At 51.6% G+C, this 14,863-nt stretch overlaps 6 protein-coding genes across 6 annotated transcripts; 3 read left to right on the top strand and 3 right to left on the bottom strand.

Annotated features, from left to right (window-relative positions):
- Positions 1 to 23: 23 nt before the first annotated feature.
- Positions 24 to 1,760, bottom strand: BDV17DRAFT_93223 (DnaJ family domain-containing protein). The gene is made up of 2 exons (XM_073765366.1): positions 1,309 to 1,760; positions 24 to 1,240 (listed from the first exon to the last, which is right to left on the bottom strand). The coding sequence occupies exons 1-2, from the start codon at positions 1,699 to 1,701 to the stop codon at positions 83 to 85; spliced, it is 1,551 nt and encodes a 516-aa protein (XP_073615419.1). The 5' UTR covers positions 1,702 to 1,760; the 3' UTR covers positions 24 to 82.
- A 137-nt stretch (positions 1,761 to 1,897) lies between these two features.
- Positions 1,898 to 2,883, top strand: BDV17DRAFT_263838 (mitochondrial 37S ribosomal protein mS37). Its single transcript, XM_073757942.1, has 3 exons — positions 1,898 to 2,153; positions 2,391 to 2,470; positions 2,558 to 2,883. Exons 1-3 carry the CDS (start codon positions 2,027 to 2,029, stop codon positions 2,645 to 2,647), a joined length of 297 nt encoding a protein of 98 aa, XP_073615420.1. The 5' UTR covers positions 1,898 to 2,026; the 3' UTR covers positions 2,648 to 2,883.
- On the bottom strand, positions 2,884 to 4,881 carry BDV17DRAFT_263842 (cytochrome P450). Its single transcript, XM_073757943.1, has 3 exons — positions 4,287 to 4,881; positions 3,108 to 4,222; positions 2,884 to 3,047 (listed from the first exon to the last, which is right to left on the bottom strand). The coding sequence occupies exons 1-3, from the start codon at positions 4,616 to 4,618 to the stop codon at positions 2,911 to 2,913; spliced, it is 1,584 nt and encodes a 527-aa protein (XP_073615421.1). The 5' UTR covers positions 4,619 to 4,881; the 3' UTR covers positions 2,884 to 2,910.
- On the top strand, positions 4,882 to 7,404 carry BDV17DRAFT_263844 (uncharacterized protein). Its single transcript, XM_073757944.1, has 2 exons — positions 4,882 to 6,470; positions 6,524 to 7,404. Exons 1-2 carry the CDS (start codon positions 5,407 to 5,409, stop codon positions 7,248 to 7,250), a joined length of 1,791 nt encoding a protein of 596 aa, XP_073615422.1. The 5' UTR covers positions 4,882 to 5,406; the 3' UTR covers positions 7,251 to 7,404.
- Position 7,405: 1 nt separating this feature from the next.
- On the bottom strand, positions 7,406 to 8,933 carry BDV17DRAFT_263846 (nucleolar and coiled-body phosphoprotein 1 family protein). Its single transcript, XM_073757945.1, has 2 exons — positions 8,822 to 8,933; positions 7,406 to 8,754 (listed from the first exon to the last, which is right to left on the bottom strand). Exons 1-2 carry the CDS (start codon positions 8,867 to 8,869, stop codon positions 7,579 to 7,581), a joined length of 1,224 nt encoding a protein of 407 aa, XP_073615423.1. The 5' UTR covers positions 8,870 to 8,933; the 3' UTR covers positions 7,406 to 7,578.
- Positions 8,934 to 9,379: 446 nt separating this feature from the next.
- Positions 9,380 to 14,390, top strand: BDV17DRAFT_93302 (GTP-Rho binding exocyst subunit SEC3). Its single transcript, XM_073765369.1, has 4 exons — positions 9,380 to 9,787; positions 9,942 to 12,106; positions 12,162 to 13,279; positions 13,336 to 14,390. Exons 1-4 carry the CDS (start codon positions 9,595 to 9,597, stop codon positions 14,267 to 14,269), a joined length of 4,410 nt encoding a protein of 1,469 aa, XP_073615424.1. The 5' UTR covers positions 9,380 to 9,594; the 3' UTR covers positions 14,270 to 14,390.
- The last annotated feature ends 473 nt before the right edge of the window (positions 14,391 to 14,863 follow it).

Raw genomic sequence — 14,863 nt, forward strand, 5'->3', positions numbered from 1 at the left:
CTTATGCCTTGACATGTGTCCATCTTCTTGAGTAGCAAGTTATATCATATATACTATACAAACCATCCAGCCGAAAATCTATCTACTTCTTCGAAAACATATCCTGCCAAAACTGCTTAAACCCATACCCCTTATTCGCGTCCTCTTCATAAACCTTCGCCGTATGCTTCGTCGCCAGCGAATCAAACACATTACTCGCCTTCGCCCCGAGACTCGTCGGCTGCCGCACGCGCTCCGTAGCCCGTCTCTGAATTTCATCCGCTAATGTAGGCGCAACCTCGGCGTAGCAGGCCGCCAACTCACGCTCCAGATTCAGATAGGGTCTCTGCGCGACGGGCGGGGCTTGTAGGTTGTAGGAGCGCGTTTGACTATTTATGGTTTTTATGGAGAGTTCAAGGAAGGATTTTTCGTTGGCGATGTATTGCGGGTCACGGAGGGGGGAGAGGTGGAGGGTTGGTTCTGAGTCTGATTCTGGTGATGCGGGTTCTGAGGTGGTGGATGTAGTTGACTCGGAGTCAAGGAACGCTTTCGCGATTTCAGCCCTCGCGGCATGTCGAACCTCTGCAGCCGCATAAGCCTTCGCCCGGCGCATCTGTGTCTCCAGCGATCCGCCCTGAGCAGCAACCAATCTTGCCGCGTGCCTTCGCCACTCAGCCCTGAGTCTCGACTGGAACCGAGAAACCTCGCGCACGAGATCCTGCTGCTTCTCGATCCAGGGAGGGACAATCTCCTGCTTCTGGATGATCTTGTTCATGAAGTACTCTGTCGTATCGATGAATGCGCTGTTCGCATTATGGTCCGCTTCTGTGCCCACGCCCTTCCCACGCTTGATTCGGTCGAATTGACCACGTGCAACGGCGTCCTCGATTCGCTCGTTCGCTAACGATGCTAGACCCTGTAATGTTGCTGGCATAGGCCGCGCACCGGGTGTGAACCGCTCGCGCATCTCGCGGCGCATCGCTTCGCGCTCTGTCTCGGAGACGCCCTCGCTTTGGCTGAGTGTGTATGTGGCCGTTCGTTCTTTGGCGGATGCGATGCGCAGGCCCGGGTGGCGGGGTGGTTTGGGGGAGAGTCGTGTGTCGATGGGGCCGGAGACGACGGGTTGCGGGATCTTGTAGGGTGTACGGATGGGTTTCTTGGCTGAGCTCTCGAGCATTCGGAGGGTGGCGTCGTGTGTGCTTTCTTCGCCGGTCCAGGGGGCTGCGCCCGCTATGTCGCGCGTTCCTGCGCCGGCGCTTTCCTGTGCGTATATTAGACCTCACTTTCTCTCAAGACTAGCCAGCAATGTTGATTAGAACGTATACATACCGGCATATTGATAATGGAGTGAGCAGCAGCATGATCGCTCTTAAACGCCGCCGCTGCAACCCGCTCCTCAAGCTCCTTCTTGAGCTCCTCCGAGAACCCCGCGTGCGAGAGATTCTTGCGCGTGGACCGGCCGCCCTCGAGTATAGCTTGCTCTGTCATTTCGGAAAGTCGCCGCGTCATGGCGCCGTCTTCTCTTTCAGTTGTGGATTCATTTTGTGGCTCTGTCGATTTGGAGCTTTCGTTTGCTTTTGGTGCATCTTGTTGCTGTTGCTGTTGCTGTGATGAGAGTACTGAGAAGTGGCGTTGGATATGGGTTGTAGAGACAGGTGTTGGCGCTGGATATCGCGCGAGGCTTTTGGTGATTCTGAAAGAGCCGTATGGCTTGGTGGTCATGATTGCAATGTACAAAGGAAAAGAAGCAATCTCTATATGCGAGGAAAGTAATTGAAGACTTCGAACTTCGAACTCATACTCCGTAGATACGCCGGAGATAAATCGCCCCATGCAGATGTTTACGTCAGCAACCTCCGCGGAACCTGAACCGGCCCTTGCTTGAGAATTTGAAGGTCTTGGCACCTCACCTCCGAGCCAGCAACCGCATTTTCGAGATACGGAGTAGTGTCCCAGCTCAAACAACCTTCTCTCCCTCGCTCCTAGTTTTCATTCCGGCTTGATAAAGTACGAGAAGCAGGGAAACGCAGCCTTCACACCCGTCAAAATGCCGCCCAAGAACATCTCCACGAAACTGAATCCCGTCCGCCTAAACTCGATCCCGCAACTCCGCGTGCGCGCGACGGAAAAGGCTGATCCTACGCCTTGTTCGGCTGTTATGTCTGCTATGTTGAGTACGTCTTATTTCTCATCTCTATAATTTGGTGGAAAAGATGAACCGGATTGAATTGGAAGTTTGATCTGCGTGACATGGGTGCGGATGCGGATGGGGATATCACTCTGAATTGGCAGTCGCTTCGCAACGGCTTGCGCTTTCCAGTTCTCATTTCCCATCCAATCTCACTTTTAATTGGACTGTGCAAACCAATGTCTGTATGGACCGCCTGAGACTGACTCCTTCTCTCATCTAGCATGCTGGGCATCGTCGGGTCAATCATCAGCGGCCTGTTCGCTTCTAGAACAACAATTGCGAGAGTGCATGGATACACACGTGCGTATAGCTTTCACACTCTTGAAAACTGCCTTCGCCCGTCTTCTATACTATACGGCTATGCTAATGCCTTGATCATCCCAACAGAAAAACACGGGCACGAAGAGGAACTCTATCAATTACCACCTCATGCGAATGTATCCGAAGGTTGTGGGGCCGAAGAAGAGGAAGACTTAGATGGCTGGTGGTTCTGTTGAGATTTGGAAAGAGGATATCTTATGTGGTGGGCATTGTTGACAGAGAGCTTTTGAACCCGTGCCGGGTTGATAAGGTATCGACCCTTTGATCCCCTTGTGCTGAGAAGGGGAGATATAATTTGTTATGGAGTTTTACGGTTTGCATGGGCAAAATTTTTGTATACGTACTGTACATTACTTAGATTTGAGAACTGAGGATTGAAAAGGAAGGTTCATTCTGGAGTTGGATGTTCATAAAACTAACTATACATGCTCAAATTTGAGTATTAGCTTCTCTCCCCTTGGCTTGACAGTGTAAGCATCAATGGCTTCAATGCCTTCGTCATCAACAATAGAAGTCTTGAAGTTGGTGTAGATAGCCGCGGCGGCCAGCTTCATTTCTGGACACCAGTTAGCTAAAGAGCCAGACACACTCTCCTCGCCTGTCAAAGTAGACCTACCTTGCAAAGCCAGGTTACTCCCCACACACATCCGGCCGCCGCTCCCAAACGCCCAGAACCATCGCTTTCTTTCCTCTAGATCTGAGGATATATTACAGTCCTTGAGCCATCGCTTCGGCTCCCAAGTCTCAGGGTCTGGAAATACCACCGGATTGCGATGGAGAGAGTATGCCTGTGCATTTACCCTTGTGTTTGCGGGGATATTGTCGTAACCGGCAAGCGTGCATGTAGGGAATGGGGTTACCCGCGGTTGGATTCCTGGGATAGAAGCGTGCAGTCGCAATGTCTCTGTGAGTATCGCCTCTAGGAGAGGTAGAGAATCGATGGATTTCGGTGATGGTAATTCCGTTGGCTCAACCGGGCAGGGGTAAGTCAGTTGCGGCTGTAGTGTGAGGAATTCCTGGTGAAGCTCTTTCTGAAGGTCCGGATGTCTCGAGAGTTCCCAGAAAAGGTAGGTTAGAACGACGGCGCTGGTCTCGTGGCCTGCTGTGAGGTGATCGTACATCTCGGCGGCGATGTCGAGTCTCTGCTGCTCGAGATATTCTGCATTAAGCATGGGGCTCCCTGTCTCGAAAGAAGCTTGTTTCGAAATGGCTTGCTTGAGGTGCTTGTACACGACAGGTTCAGTTCCAGGGTCCGTAGAACCAACAGACGCTTCTGCTTTATCGCAAAGTCCTAGGCCCCAAGAGCCGAGGATGTCATCTGCATCGTTGGACCATTTAGGGACAAGTCGGATGCCAATGGCTTTCAGCCGAGTCAACAAGTTTGGGACTTCTTGATGATAGAACTCGTACGGTTTTCGGCATTGATACAATCGTAGCATCTCACGCCTGTACTCCTGATTTTGTAGAAAGTTAGTGCCACTAGCCAAGCCAAAAAGATAGGCAGAGACAAAGTCCATGGTAAGACCCTGGTTAAGATCATGGACATCTGTATCTATCCCAGAGTTGGCCGCTTCATGGAGTATAGGTAAAAGCCTGTCACAGATGATAGTTTTGGAAATGAGTCGCAGGTGAGGGGACGATTGTAAGAAGGATTTGCTGTAGATATTGGACAGCATCCTTTTCCGAGTGGAATGAGCTTTGCTACCGGTCATGGTGAACATGCTGACGGTTCTGTATGTTTGCGACGTCGGCTTAGTGCCTTTTGAGTTTGCTGGTTACCGCCGCTTATGCTTACCCAAAAGAGCCAAAAACTCGTGGATACCATTCATGCTTATCAAAGCCGCCAGTATACACAGACTTGATGCCTCCTTCGACGCAGTTGATGGAGATCTCCGAGGGCGCCAGCCTAACAATGGGTCCCAGTTGTTCATGGGCTGTGTGAATAGTCCGGTTATTCTGGCCTCGAAACCGCTTCCATAGAATCCAGGCGGGAGATATTGGGGCTGACCAATGCGCATTCGGGAGCTTTGATAATGGAGAAAGAAAAGCAGGGTAAACGACGAACTCGTATAGAAGAGATACACCCAGCATAATAGGCGCTATCCAGGCGAAAATAGGAACCTCCATGGTGCCGGTCGCAGCAAGAGCAATCTTGGGAGCAAAGATCCTTTTAATGACGGGGTAAGAAAAAGGTCAAGAGCACAGAGCTGTTCGGAGTTTATCTTTCACTGCGGGCATGGCCCGGATGAGCTATCGAAGCTCCGCCGAATAGATGCCCCCGCACTCAGCGTTACTCCAAAATAGCAGCTCTGGGCGTGTCACTGCTAAAGTTATTTGTCTCTGCTGTATCAGAATTAATAATGGCAGTGTCTCCGGGTCCTGAATCAGAGCCCGTGGCAGCAAGAACCAGAAGAGGAGAGAGCGATGTCGAGCGTGGGCAGGTGATGGCCGGATGACATAAGATCACCACCAAAGACGCCCATCCACGCCGGCGCCTCTCCATCTTCAAAACAACTATCTACTATTGTCATGTTCATGTTACCATCTCTTCTTGCTGAAACTCGATTCTGCTCTCGTCACCCGTAAGTGCGGGCGTTGCCACGCTACCGTCTTCCTCGACGACAAATCTTGTCCCTGATCCCTTGTGTCGATGTTCCTCGACTAAAAAATTACTTGTGTCTGAGTCACATAATGATTACTCGGGCTACTTAGCTGGATGTTGATCCAAGCTCCTTTAGTCCAATGGTGCTGTCTGCCCCATTGATTGTTGCGGCGCCTCGCCTACCTTTTTGCCCATAGGCTGGCGTTGGGAGGCGGTCTCGTGGTCTAAGAACCAACATCCTTTAGAACCATTTTGCAGGGTGCTCGCTCTCTGCAAAATCCTCATCTACTTGAAAGTTGGGCTCAGAGCTATCATGCTTCTCTCAGAATTACCCGCCGAGGTCATCTATCTCATTGCTACGCATCTGCCGACTGCAAATGCTTTGGTTTGTTTGGCCCTGACGTGCCGTCGACTTGGCGAGATCGTTGTTGGTGAAGACTGGAGGATCTTCAGAGCTTTTGTTCAAGGCCGATTCGGCAACATACCCACGCCGCCATCATGGCAAGATGCGACTCAGGCTTTTACCTCTCGCTCCCGAGCATTGGATAGGCACGCGGTAATAGCCCGATTTGTGCGCCGTCCATCACACGGCGTGTACCTCGGCGGATCACCTGACGCATCTCGGAATGATAACCCTACTCTGGGTTATAGACCGGCCATCGACTCGTATGAGGCTTGGAATGGACCGACTTGGCATGATCGTCGCGAAGTGATAGCATGGAACGTCTCCCATGAAGTGGTAGTTCAGATTCGGCAAACTGGATCCAAACCATTGCAGAGATCGTTTGTGTTCAATGAGTTAGAGCATATAAGCAGCCACGATGACATTCGCGGCATTCATCTTCTACGGCCTGACCACCGCGCCAAAACACCGGACCAGGAGCACTTGATTCTTGGCAGAATGCGTGGCGAGCTTCAGCACATTACAATTGACCCAGAAATCCCAATATATGATCATAAACAATTTTTTAACACATTCGGTCAGGAGATTGTACGGACTGACATATCTGACGGCCCAGAGCCCATCCTTGCCGTTCAGTTAAGTAATCGGACAACCGCTTTCTACAGTACGGTGTCAGATGAAGCAGAGGTACAGCCATTTGGCCGAATAGAAGCAGGAGAATCACCTATCAGGAGTTCAAAGTTCCTCTCCCATACTCGTTTTGCGGTAGGCACTGGACGCCCAGAAGACGCAATCGCCATTCACACAATCTCGCAAGAGAGAATATCGGTCGAGAACTCAATATCCGCAGACTTCATGGTTCCCGCGACTAGAAACAAAAGAACAGCCGTTACTGCAATTTCACCCCTCACTGGACAGACCGGGGCATCCCCAGGTAATACTTTTCTCGCAGCCTGGGGTGACGGCGCAGTGAGGTGCGTTCCTTTCAACCACACTTCAACAAAAGGCCTAGGCTAATCACGTCCAGACTCCACGACCTACGCTCCCACAAACCATACGAAAAGCTCTACATAGACATAGCAGACCAGAACCCCGTCTACTGCATTCACCCATTCGGGCACGACCGCTTCGTTCTCGGCGCAGGCGGCGACGCCCTCGTGAAGATCTTCGACCTCCGAATGCCACCAACCTACGACTACCACGAAGCAAGGCACCAAATGTCCAGACCCAACAGCTTGTCCCCTGCATCCGAACGGAAATTCCCATGGGGCCTTCCACCACCCCGACCAAGCAAAGACCTCTCCCTCTTCCTCTCCTTCCACCAGTCCATGTTCGGCCAATGGGACATGCACCGATATGCACGGCACCGCTACCGCGGCGCAATCTACACCATGTCCTCCCCATCTATCCTATCACCCACTATATATACCGGCGTCGCGGGCGGCGTCATCCGGCTTGACTTTGCGTCAACAGATGACCTTCTCGGTCCATGCCGAGACTGGTATCGTGACGCTATTGATTTAGATTTGAATTACCTCGGCAACAAGCATCATGATATCCGAGAAGACCTGATTGAGCTATCGGGCTATGAGAGGCCCGATTCTAGGGATACAACTACGACCTCGAAGTTAAGATCTCAGGCGTCCTTTTTTAAGATTGATGAGAACGGTGTTAAGAATGAGCGGGCGACGGGGTGGGATCGGAGGTGGAGGCCGCTTGATGCGCCTGGAGCTTGGAGGAGGAGGGATTTTTGATAGACTTTTATTTGCTGTCTGTGTGGTTATGGGTTTTACTCTTCTTGAAAATTGACGCGAGTTCATGGGAGTTTTGCTTTGGTTTTGGCGATGTGTAGGTATTGACATTAGATTTGTGATTTTTGCAAAATAGGACTTTTGAGCATTGTTTCCCCCTAAAAAGACAAAATAATATATATGCAAAACAGAAATTGGTTCCTTGCTCCATTAGCGCCTTGCTGACAAGCAACATAAACGAGATCTATGATATAAGAGCTATAGATCTATCACCCCCATAAGATATGCTGAAAGAGATGTGTTATCTCATAAAAGCGGCCATTCAAGTCATTTAGTCCTCAAACTTGAACGACTTTCCGCCGGTGATATCAATCGGACCACCGCGGTACGAGCCACGCTTCTTCTTGTTCTTTTCCTTGGTAAAGCCCTTGCCACGAGTGACGGACAGGTCCTTGAAGGCCTTCTCCGCGTATGCGTAGGGGATATAGTCGTTGGACGGGTGGTCGTGGGGTAGCTCGCTGAGTGCGGCTAGGGGAGTGGGACGAGTGCCGGTGTGTTTCTTCTTGCCGTTGCCGTTGCCAGGCGCCGGACTGGCGCTTGAGGAAGGCAGGGCTTCGAACTTGATGGCGGTTTTCTTGCCTGGGGTGTCGGATTCGTTCTTGAGTGTTCCGCTGCTGCTGGAGGATTCACCTTCGGAGGAAGAACCGCTGGAGCTAGAGTCCGAGGGAGGGAGGGGTGTCTTGGTAACGGCTTTGAGAGCCTTCTTGTCGGCTTTCTTCTCGGCGTCAGAGTCAGATTCGGAAGAGGAGTCGGACGAGGAGCTGGAGGAAGAGCTGGAGGAATCCGACTCGGATTCAGACGAGGAATCAGAAGAATCAGAAGATTCGGATTCGGATTCGGATTCGGAGGAAGACGATGAGCTGGAGTCGGAGGAGCTTTCGCTGCTGGAGGAAGAAGGTGATTCTTTTTTAACCGAGGTTACCTTCGATTTCTTCGTCTTCGGAGCTTCTTCGGATTCGGAGCTCGAAGACGAGCTTGATTCGGCCTTGCGCTTAACACCCTTCGACACCGGGCCAGGAGGGGGTGCGGCCTCGTCCTCTTCCTCGTCATCAGCGTCACTATCGGAAGAACTTGAAGACGAAGAAGAGGACGACGAAGACGAAGATGAGGAAGATGAAGAAGACGAGCCGCGCCTCTTCCGCTGAGTCTTGGACGCATCGACCATCTCCACATCAGAATCTGAGTCCGAGTCTGAGGAACTGTCGGTATCGTTATCACTGCTGGAGGAACTGCCCGAGGAGCTAGAGGCCATCTTGTCGCTGACCTGACTTTCCCAGCTCTTGAAGATTTCTAGGAGAGAAGGCACGCCCTTTGCATCTGTGCTGATCGATTTCTTGGCCAGCTCTTTCGTAAGAGCCGCACTCGTGGAAGAGAGCCCATTTTCGGAGAGGAAGGCTGAAATGGACGAGATCAGAGCTGTCGGCAGTGTAGTGGTGTTCTTTGCCTGCTTCACCAGACTGTTAGTTTTCGGAACCCAATCTATCATTGTTTTTCGTGGGGCCAAGGCGCTGTACCTTCTTGTCCATCTTTGCGGACGAGCTCTTCTTGCTGTTCACAGCCATTGCAGCGAGATGCGACTGAACTTCGAGGTCGAATCGTCCCTGCCTAGATCTTCGTGAAAGAAAAATGCGGATAAAGAAGGGGCAGAAAAAAAATTCCAGGGAAAGAATTGGCGGTCGATCAGGGGACGGTATTTCATTGGCTGAGAAGTATATCTCGATCTAAGCTCACGTGGACACGGCGGATCCCGCAGCACTTGATGACTAAGCTCGAGGGCGCCCTGGTCTCAGCCCTCGAGACGTTTGTGAAAGATGTATGAGACAAGGCAAAACATCCAATCGATAACGCATTTTTATGATAGATTAGATATTCTACTGTGCATAAAATAATTTCGAGGCCGCTTTAGCTTCTAATACATCTTAGTTACACAACAATACATTAAAGAGCTCGTTCTTGCGAAACGGATACGCAGGAGTACTAGCTTGGATGTACGAACCCGTAACAGCCACGAGCTCTCCGCCGCCTCCATCCCCAGTCGGCAGTAATGAGCTAATGAACCCGCTGTGATCGTTCCTCCATTTTGCACGGGCTTTGATATGCGGTTCTGCCCCCGCTCTTGCGTTCTCGCCTTTTCCGAATCCAGCTCGAACAGGACCTCTGGTTACTCGGTTGTGCTTAGTTATCTAACTGCGCACTCGACCTCCATTCTCCAGCACTCTCGATCATGTTCCCCTAGCTTCCGATACCTCCTGAGTGATCCAGGCAACCGGCGACTTGAACCACGAGTATGAATGACTACGACCGCCCGAGGGGTCCTCCGGCCAACATTCCGCCTCAAAGAGATCCTCGCCGCGGCGCTGAGAGTCGGAATGGTGGACATGGCGGCTCTGGTGATGGGGTGTCGAGGGCGGAGAAGTTCGAGGACGAAAAGCGGAGGATCACCCAAAGTTGCTTTGCAAAGAAGGACACCGATGGCGCCCGTATGTTTACAATAACCCCTGCGTTCCGAGTATTATATGCGGCTGTTCCTCGCCTCGTTGATTGAGCCTCAACGATGGAGGCACGCTCACAGCAGGACAAGTTCCGTTGATTTCATATCCAGAAGTTGAACTGACACTTTACTCCTCATATTAGTGGTCGAGTCCTACATTACCCACGTTCGAATCCTAGAAGATGGCGCATACCCTTCCAGCCCCGCCCCACCGAATGCGCCTCCTGAGAACAAGAAGGCCCGAGTCATTGTTGTCGCTGTAAGGCGGTCTGGAAGAGTCCGCATGCACAAAGCTAGAGAAAATAACGACGGCTCGTTCTCAATTGGGAAAACATGGATGTTGGACGACCTATCTTCGATTCAATCCTTCAACGCGTGGGTGCCGTCTACCCCGCTCGAAGAACAGCAAAAGCAATGGGCGTCGAATGTCGGTTTTGTGGTTAATGTTGGAAAGCCTTACTACTGGCACGCCAAAACGCCAAAGGAGAAGGATTTCTTCATAGGCAGCTTGGTCAAAATCTATAAGAAATACACTGGCGGGAAGATACCGAATCTCATAGGTTTCGATGAGCGTGAGCGTCAACTTCTTCTGGGGGCAGCACCACCACCTGGCGCAAGGGGACCCAGCCCAGGCACATCGCATCCTGATTTCCCACCTCCACGTCCACCTTCGTCCCAGGGAAGCCGGCCCCAGTCACCCCACTGGGCGCGTGCACGCAGTCGCGATGCACCCAAGCGAAGACCTACCGACGAAGAGTTACCCATACGAGCTCAAAAGAGCCGAGAACAGATGAGCAGACCTTCTACTGGACAGTCCAGCAAAAGTGGACCGCCTCCGTTTGGACCACCTCAACACCCTCCGCCAGGGGTTCCCGTTGATCAGGGTGACCAGCCACCTCCTCGAGCAGTCGAGCGGCTTGCGGCTGACCCTAGGGTACCGAGATCATACCCGCTACCACATCCAGACCCCAGGGACAGAAACGTACCACCCAGTTTGAAGGCGGCACAATCGAGGGAAAAGCTAAGCAGAGAAACCGAAGAAGCCGGCCTACACTCGGAGCCTCGGCCGCCATCATCACGCAGCGGAAAGCCGATACCGGAACCTCGTCCAATTATGCGTAGTCAAGGTTCAAGTTCAAGTATACCTGAGTCTAGACGAGCCAATGATGAAGTTGTTCCAGGGCTTTCTCCGAGTGAGGTGCGCGTTGAAGCGCCTTACAAAGCAGGTAACGCAATGATTTCTACTCCACCAGGCCAACCGATATCCCCTGTAAGCGATATGCAGCCTGCCGATGTACCACCCGGATTGCGTCCAGGTTCATCCGCTAGTAACAATGCTACTGCCAAGGCTGTTGAGACAGCGCAATCAGTTTCAGAGAAGACAACAGAGCCAGACGAACTTGCTACGGAGGCTAAGTCAGAGTCTCATCCCGTTAGTCCTCCAGAAGTTTCTCAAGAGAACGACGAAGGCGCATTCGACGCCCATCGACCAGGCCTTGGACCAATGATCAAGAAGAAGTCAAACAAAGATGTGGCCGGTGCATTCCGCAAGGCAGCCAACGCATATGGTGCATTCAATGGAGCTTTCAAGCCGCGGGCCGGAGGTGCTGGCGAAAGACTTTTAGCTGCAGCAAAGAAACAAGCCGCGTCAGAAGGACCCGATGGCATTACGGGCGTCGTGCCTGCGCCATCCCTCGCTCAGAAGGCAGAGGACTCTGTCAAGGCCATAAAATCTGAGGAGCGTGTTCCGGAAACGGCTGCCGTTCCTTCATTGCCTCAAGAACCCACAACAACCCCGCCGGTAGATGTGCCAGCTATACCAGAGCCGCCGCCAAAGGCTGTACCGGAACCACCACAGGTTCAGGTCACCGAGGCTATTTCTGATGCTACCGTGGAGCCTTTGGACGTCGCTAAAGATACGCCAGGAGCAGTGTCTGTTCAAAAAGACAGGTCACGTTCCGTGTCGCCCTCGCCGCGTGATCGCCGACGCCGACGTCATGACGATAATACAATCAAATACTGTCAAGCACTTGGGCTTGACCCGAACATTATTGTAGGCCGCGGAGTGGACTTTGATGATATTTTGACCGACCTTGGCTGGAATGGCCGTCTCACAGACGAAAAGAAAATCGAAGACCTTGAAGCAGATGTTCGTCGAGAGATTGGGCGAGTCGAGGCTACAAGCTGGCTTGGTAACCTTGAGCAACAAGAAGGCAAAGTTGATCAACTGGCTAAGCTTATCGACAAGACTATTGATGAGTGCGAGGAGCTAGATAACCTCCTTACTTTGTACTCACACGAACTCAATGTAAGTTCTCATTCCTGTTTCACGCTACATGTCTGCTTTGCTCACTCAAAAATAGACTCTCCGCGAAGACGTATCATATATCGAAACCCAGTCACAAGGTTTACAGGTCCAGACCGCCAACCAGAAGCTCCTTCACAGCGAGCTACAGACACTGCTAAAGACGCTTTCCATCTCCTCGAGGGAACTGCAACCCTTGAAGGAGGCCTCGCTTAGCAATCCAGATGGACTTAGGGACACCGAGAGCGCGCTCTCCACATTATACAAAGCGATGCTGACGATTGATCCCGAAATCTGGCACAACAAGAAGCGACTGGATGCTGCCGGAGGTCATGATACTGTAGGCGTCTACGCCGATACCGAGATTGGGCAGATGCGCGCCATCAAGGACAAAAAGGAAGAATACCGCTTTCATTCCTCTACTTTCCTCCAGCGACTCAGCCAGTTCATGGGTGTTGCTTATCAAGCAGCGGAACAGAAAAGAGCTGATGCCGCGTCGAAATCTCGAAAAGATCCCTTGAAGTTAGATGGTTCGGCCAGAGCTTACTCTCGCCGCGAGCTATGGGTTTACAACGCTTTGATGCTCTTCGCTAGGGAAGTGAATGGGACTGAGTGGCAAGGCTTGATTACTCTGTACGAACAGCAGGCGAAACAATCCTACCAAGCCGAATTCCGTGACAATAACATGGCGTGGAAGAAGACGGCCAGGAAAATCACTGGCGAGGAACAGGAGCTTCTGTTCACCCATCAGGATAAGGAGAAGGAAGCTGAAGGTATCACGACGGCGGCCAGAAAACTAACTGTAAGAAGAGGCAAGACCATTAGAGCTGCTGCAACGGGGTTTAGGCTATCCGTGGGTGAAAAACAGCACGGAAAGCTTGATCCATTTGAAGTGTTTGCGGGCACACTTTACGAGACGGTTCAGATGATCTCGGAGGAACAAAACTTCATCGTGCCATTCTTCCATTTGTCGTCACTCTCGAACACGGATTTCGCAGACATCGTGGCCTCGGGAAGTCCGGACGAGCGTGTAGTTCCAGACTTCACCGTCAAACAATCGCCCGATCCGGACCGTAGTATGGCCCGGAAAGTTGAACAGGCCATGGACGAACTTTATTCATTCTGGCCCACCGACATGCAAAACCTCGTGGACTGGTCTATCAAGGCGGATCCTCTGTAAGTTTGGTTTAGTTACACTCTCACATGGCCTCTCAAGCTGACATTGATCACAGTCAAGGGATTGGTATTCTATTTGCCATGGAAAAGTCCATTGCAGAGTTTGAAGATACCAACCAAGATTTCATTGTTCACTCGCTTCAGAAACTGCACTCTCGCCTCGTCGGTCTCTTCAACCGGTTTGTTGACGAACAAATCCGTGGCATTGAAGAGACCAAGGTCAAAATCAACAAGCGAAAAGGCGTCATCTCGTTCATGCGAGTCTTCCCTAACTTCTCTGCTGCGGTAGAGAACATGCTTTCCGATCCGTCTCAGGAGTTTTACGACGTCCGCATCAGCGTCAATGAGGCCTATGACCGTATTAATCGGGCGATGTGGGAGTCACTCAAATTTATCGCGAAAGAGGCGCCAGGTCAATCCATGGCGGTCGCAGCGTCCGCTAGCACTGGCGACCCAGAAGACAAGGAAATATTGAACTACCACATTCTCTTGATCGAGAATATGAACCATTATATTGAGGAAGTTGACGTCCGAAATTTGCCGGTGCTGGAACGGTGGCGCGATCGAGCGCAGGAAGACTTGGAGGAGCACATGAAGCTCTACCTAGACTCCGTGATTCACCGACCACTTGGAAAGTTGCTCGACTTCCTTGACTCGGTCGAAAATCTTGCTGCCGCGTCCAACAGTCCCACGGATGTCGCAAGCCGACCTAGCCATTCACGCTCTGTCGCGAAGAAGGTGCTGGCAACCTACGATGCAAAGGAGATACGGCGAGGAATTGATATGCTCAAGAAACGGGTTGAGAAACACTTTGGTGACGCAGATGACCCTGGACTCAGCCGGAGCCTTGTAATCAAGGTGCTTCGTGAGTGCGAGGGCCGCTATGAGCGAACTTACGACCGAACGCAGCAAATGATCCGTGCGGTGTATGAAGGCCAACTCGACCTTGACTGGCGCAAGGAGGATGCGTTCGCCATGTTCAGGAAGTAATGATGTATCTTTTAATATTCTGTTTCTTCAGTATCCCTTTGTGCATGACGACTGGGCTGTTGTTTTTTACCATGTATGGATCATAGACCGGCGCCTGGGTTGGATATGCATTTATAACTATCAATGCATTAGCTTCACTACAACTGGGGTTGTTGAAAGACCACGCTGTAGATAAGTTGACAGGGACCCTTGCAATCACAAGAACTAGTGGGACGGCAGGATTTGATTGCTGGAAAAGCCCCAAGTTTGAGTGTTGAGCCATGGGTTGCTTCAGGTTCAGGGGCTCGCTCCCACACCAAACATCCTGGTATAACAGCAGGTTTCTGGCAGTGTTGATCAAACAATGACACCGACGCTCTTCTAACACTTTTCAAGACGACGAGCCCTTTCTGAGTCCAGCCCTGGCAATATTAAAGACTTTGACGATTGGATCTGTCTGGACTCTCCGCCTCCCGCTACTACGAACGATCGACTTCTGGATCTTTCCTCCTCGATCGCCTCTCCCCATTCGAAACCCCCTCGAGTCTCCAGGGCTTGCGCTCGATTCCAACCTGTGCGCGCTTCCCTCAGACGACCGCTCTTTTTCTTCTGCCA

This window comes from Aspergillus undulatus (genome assembly GCF_047715775.1).
Source record: "Aspergillus undulatus strain CBS 261.88 unplaced genomic scaffold BDV17scaffold_25, whole genome shotgun sequence".
Classification (NCBI taxonomy): Eukaryota; Fungi; Ascomycota; class Eurotiomycetes; order Eurotiales; family Aspergillaceae; genus Aspergillus; species Aspergillus undulatus.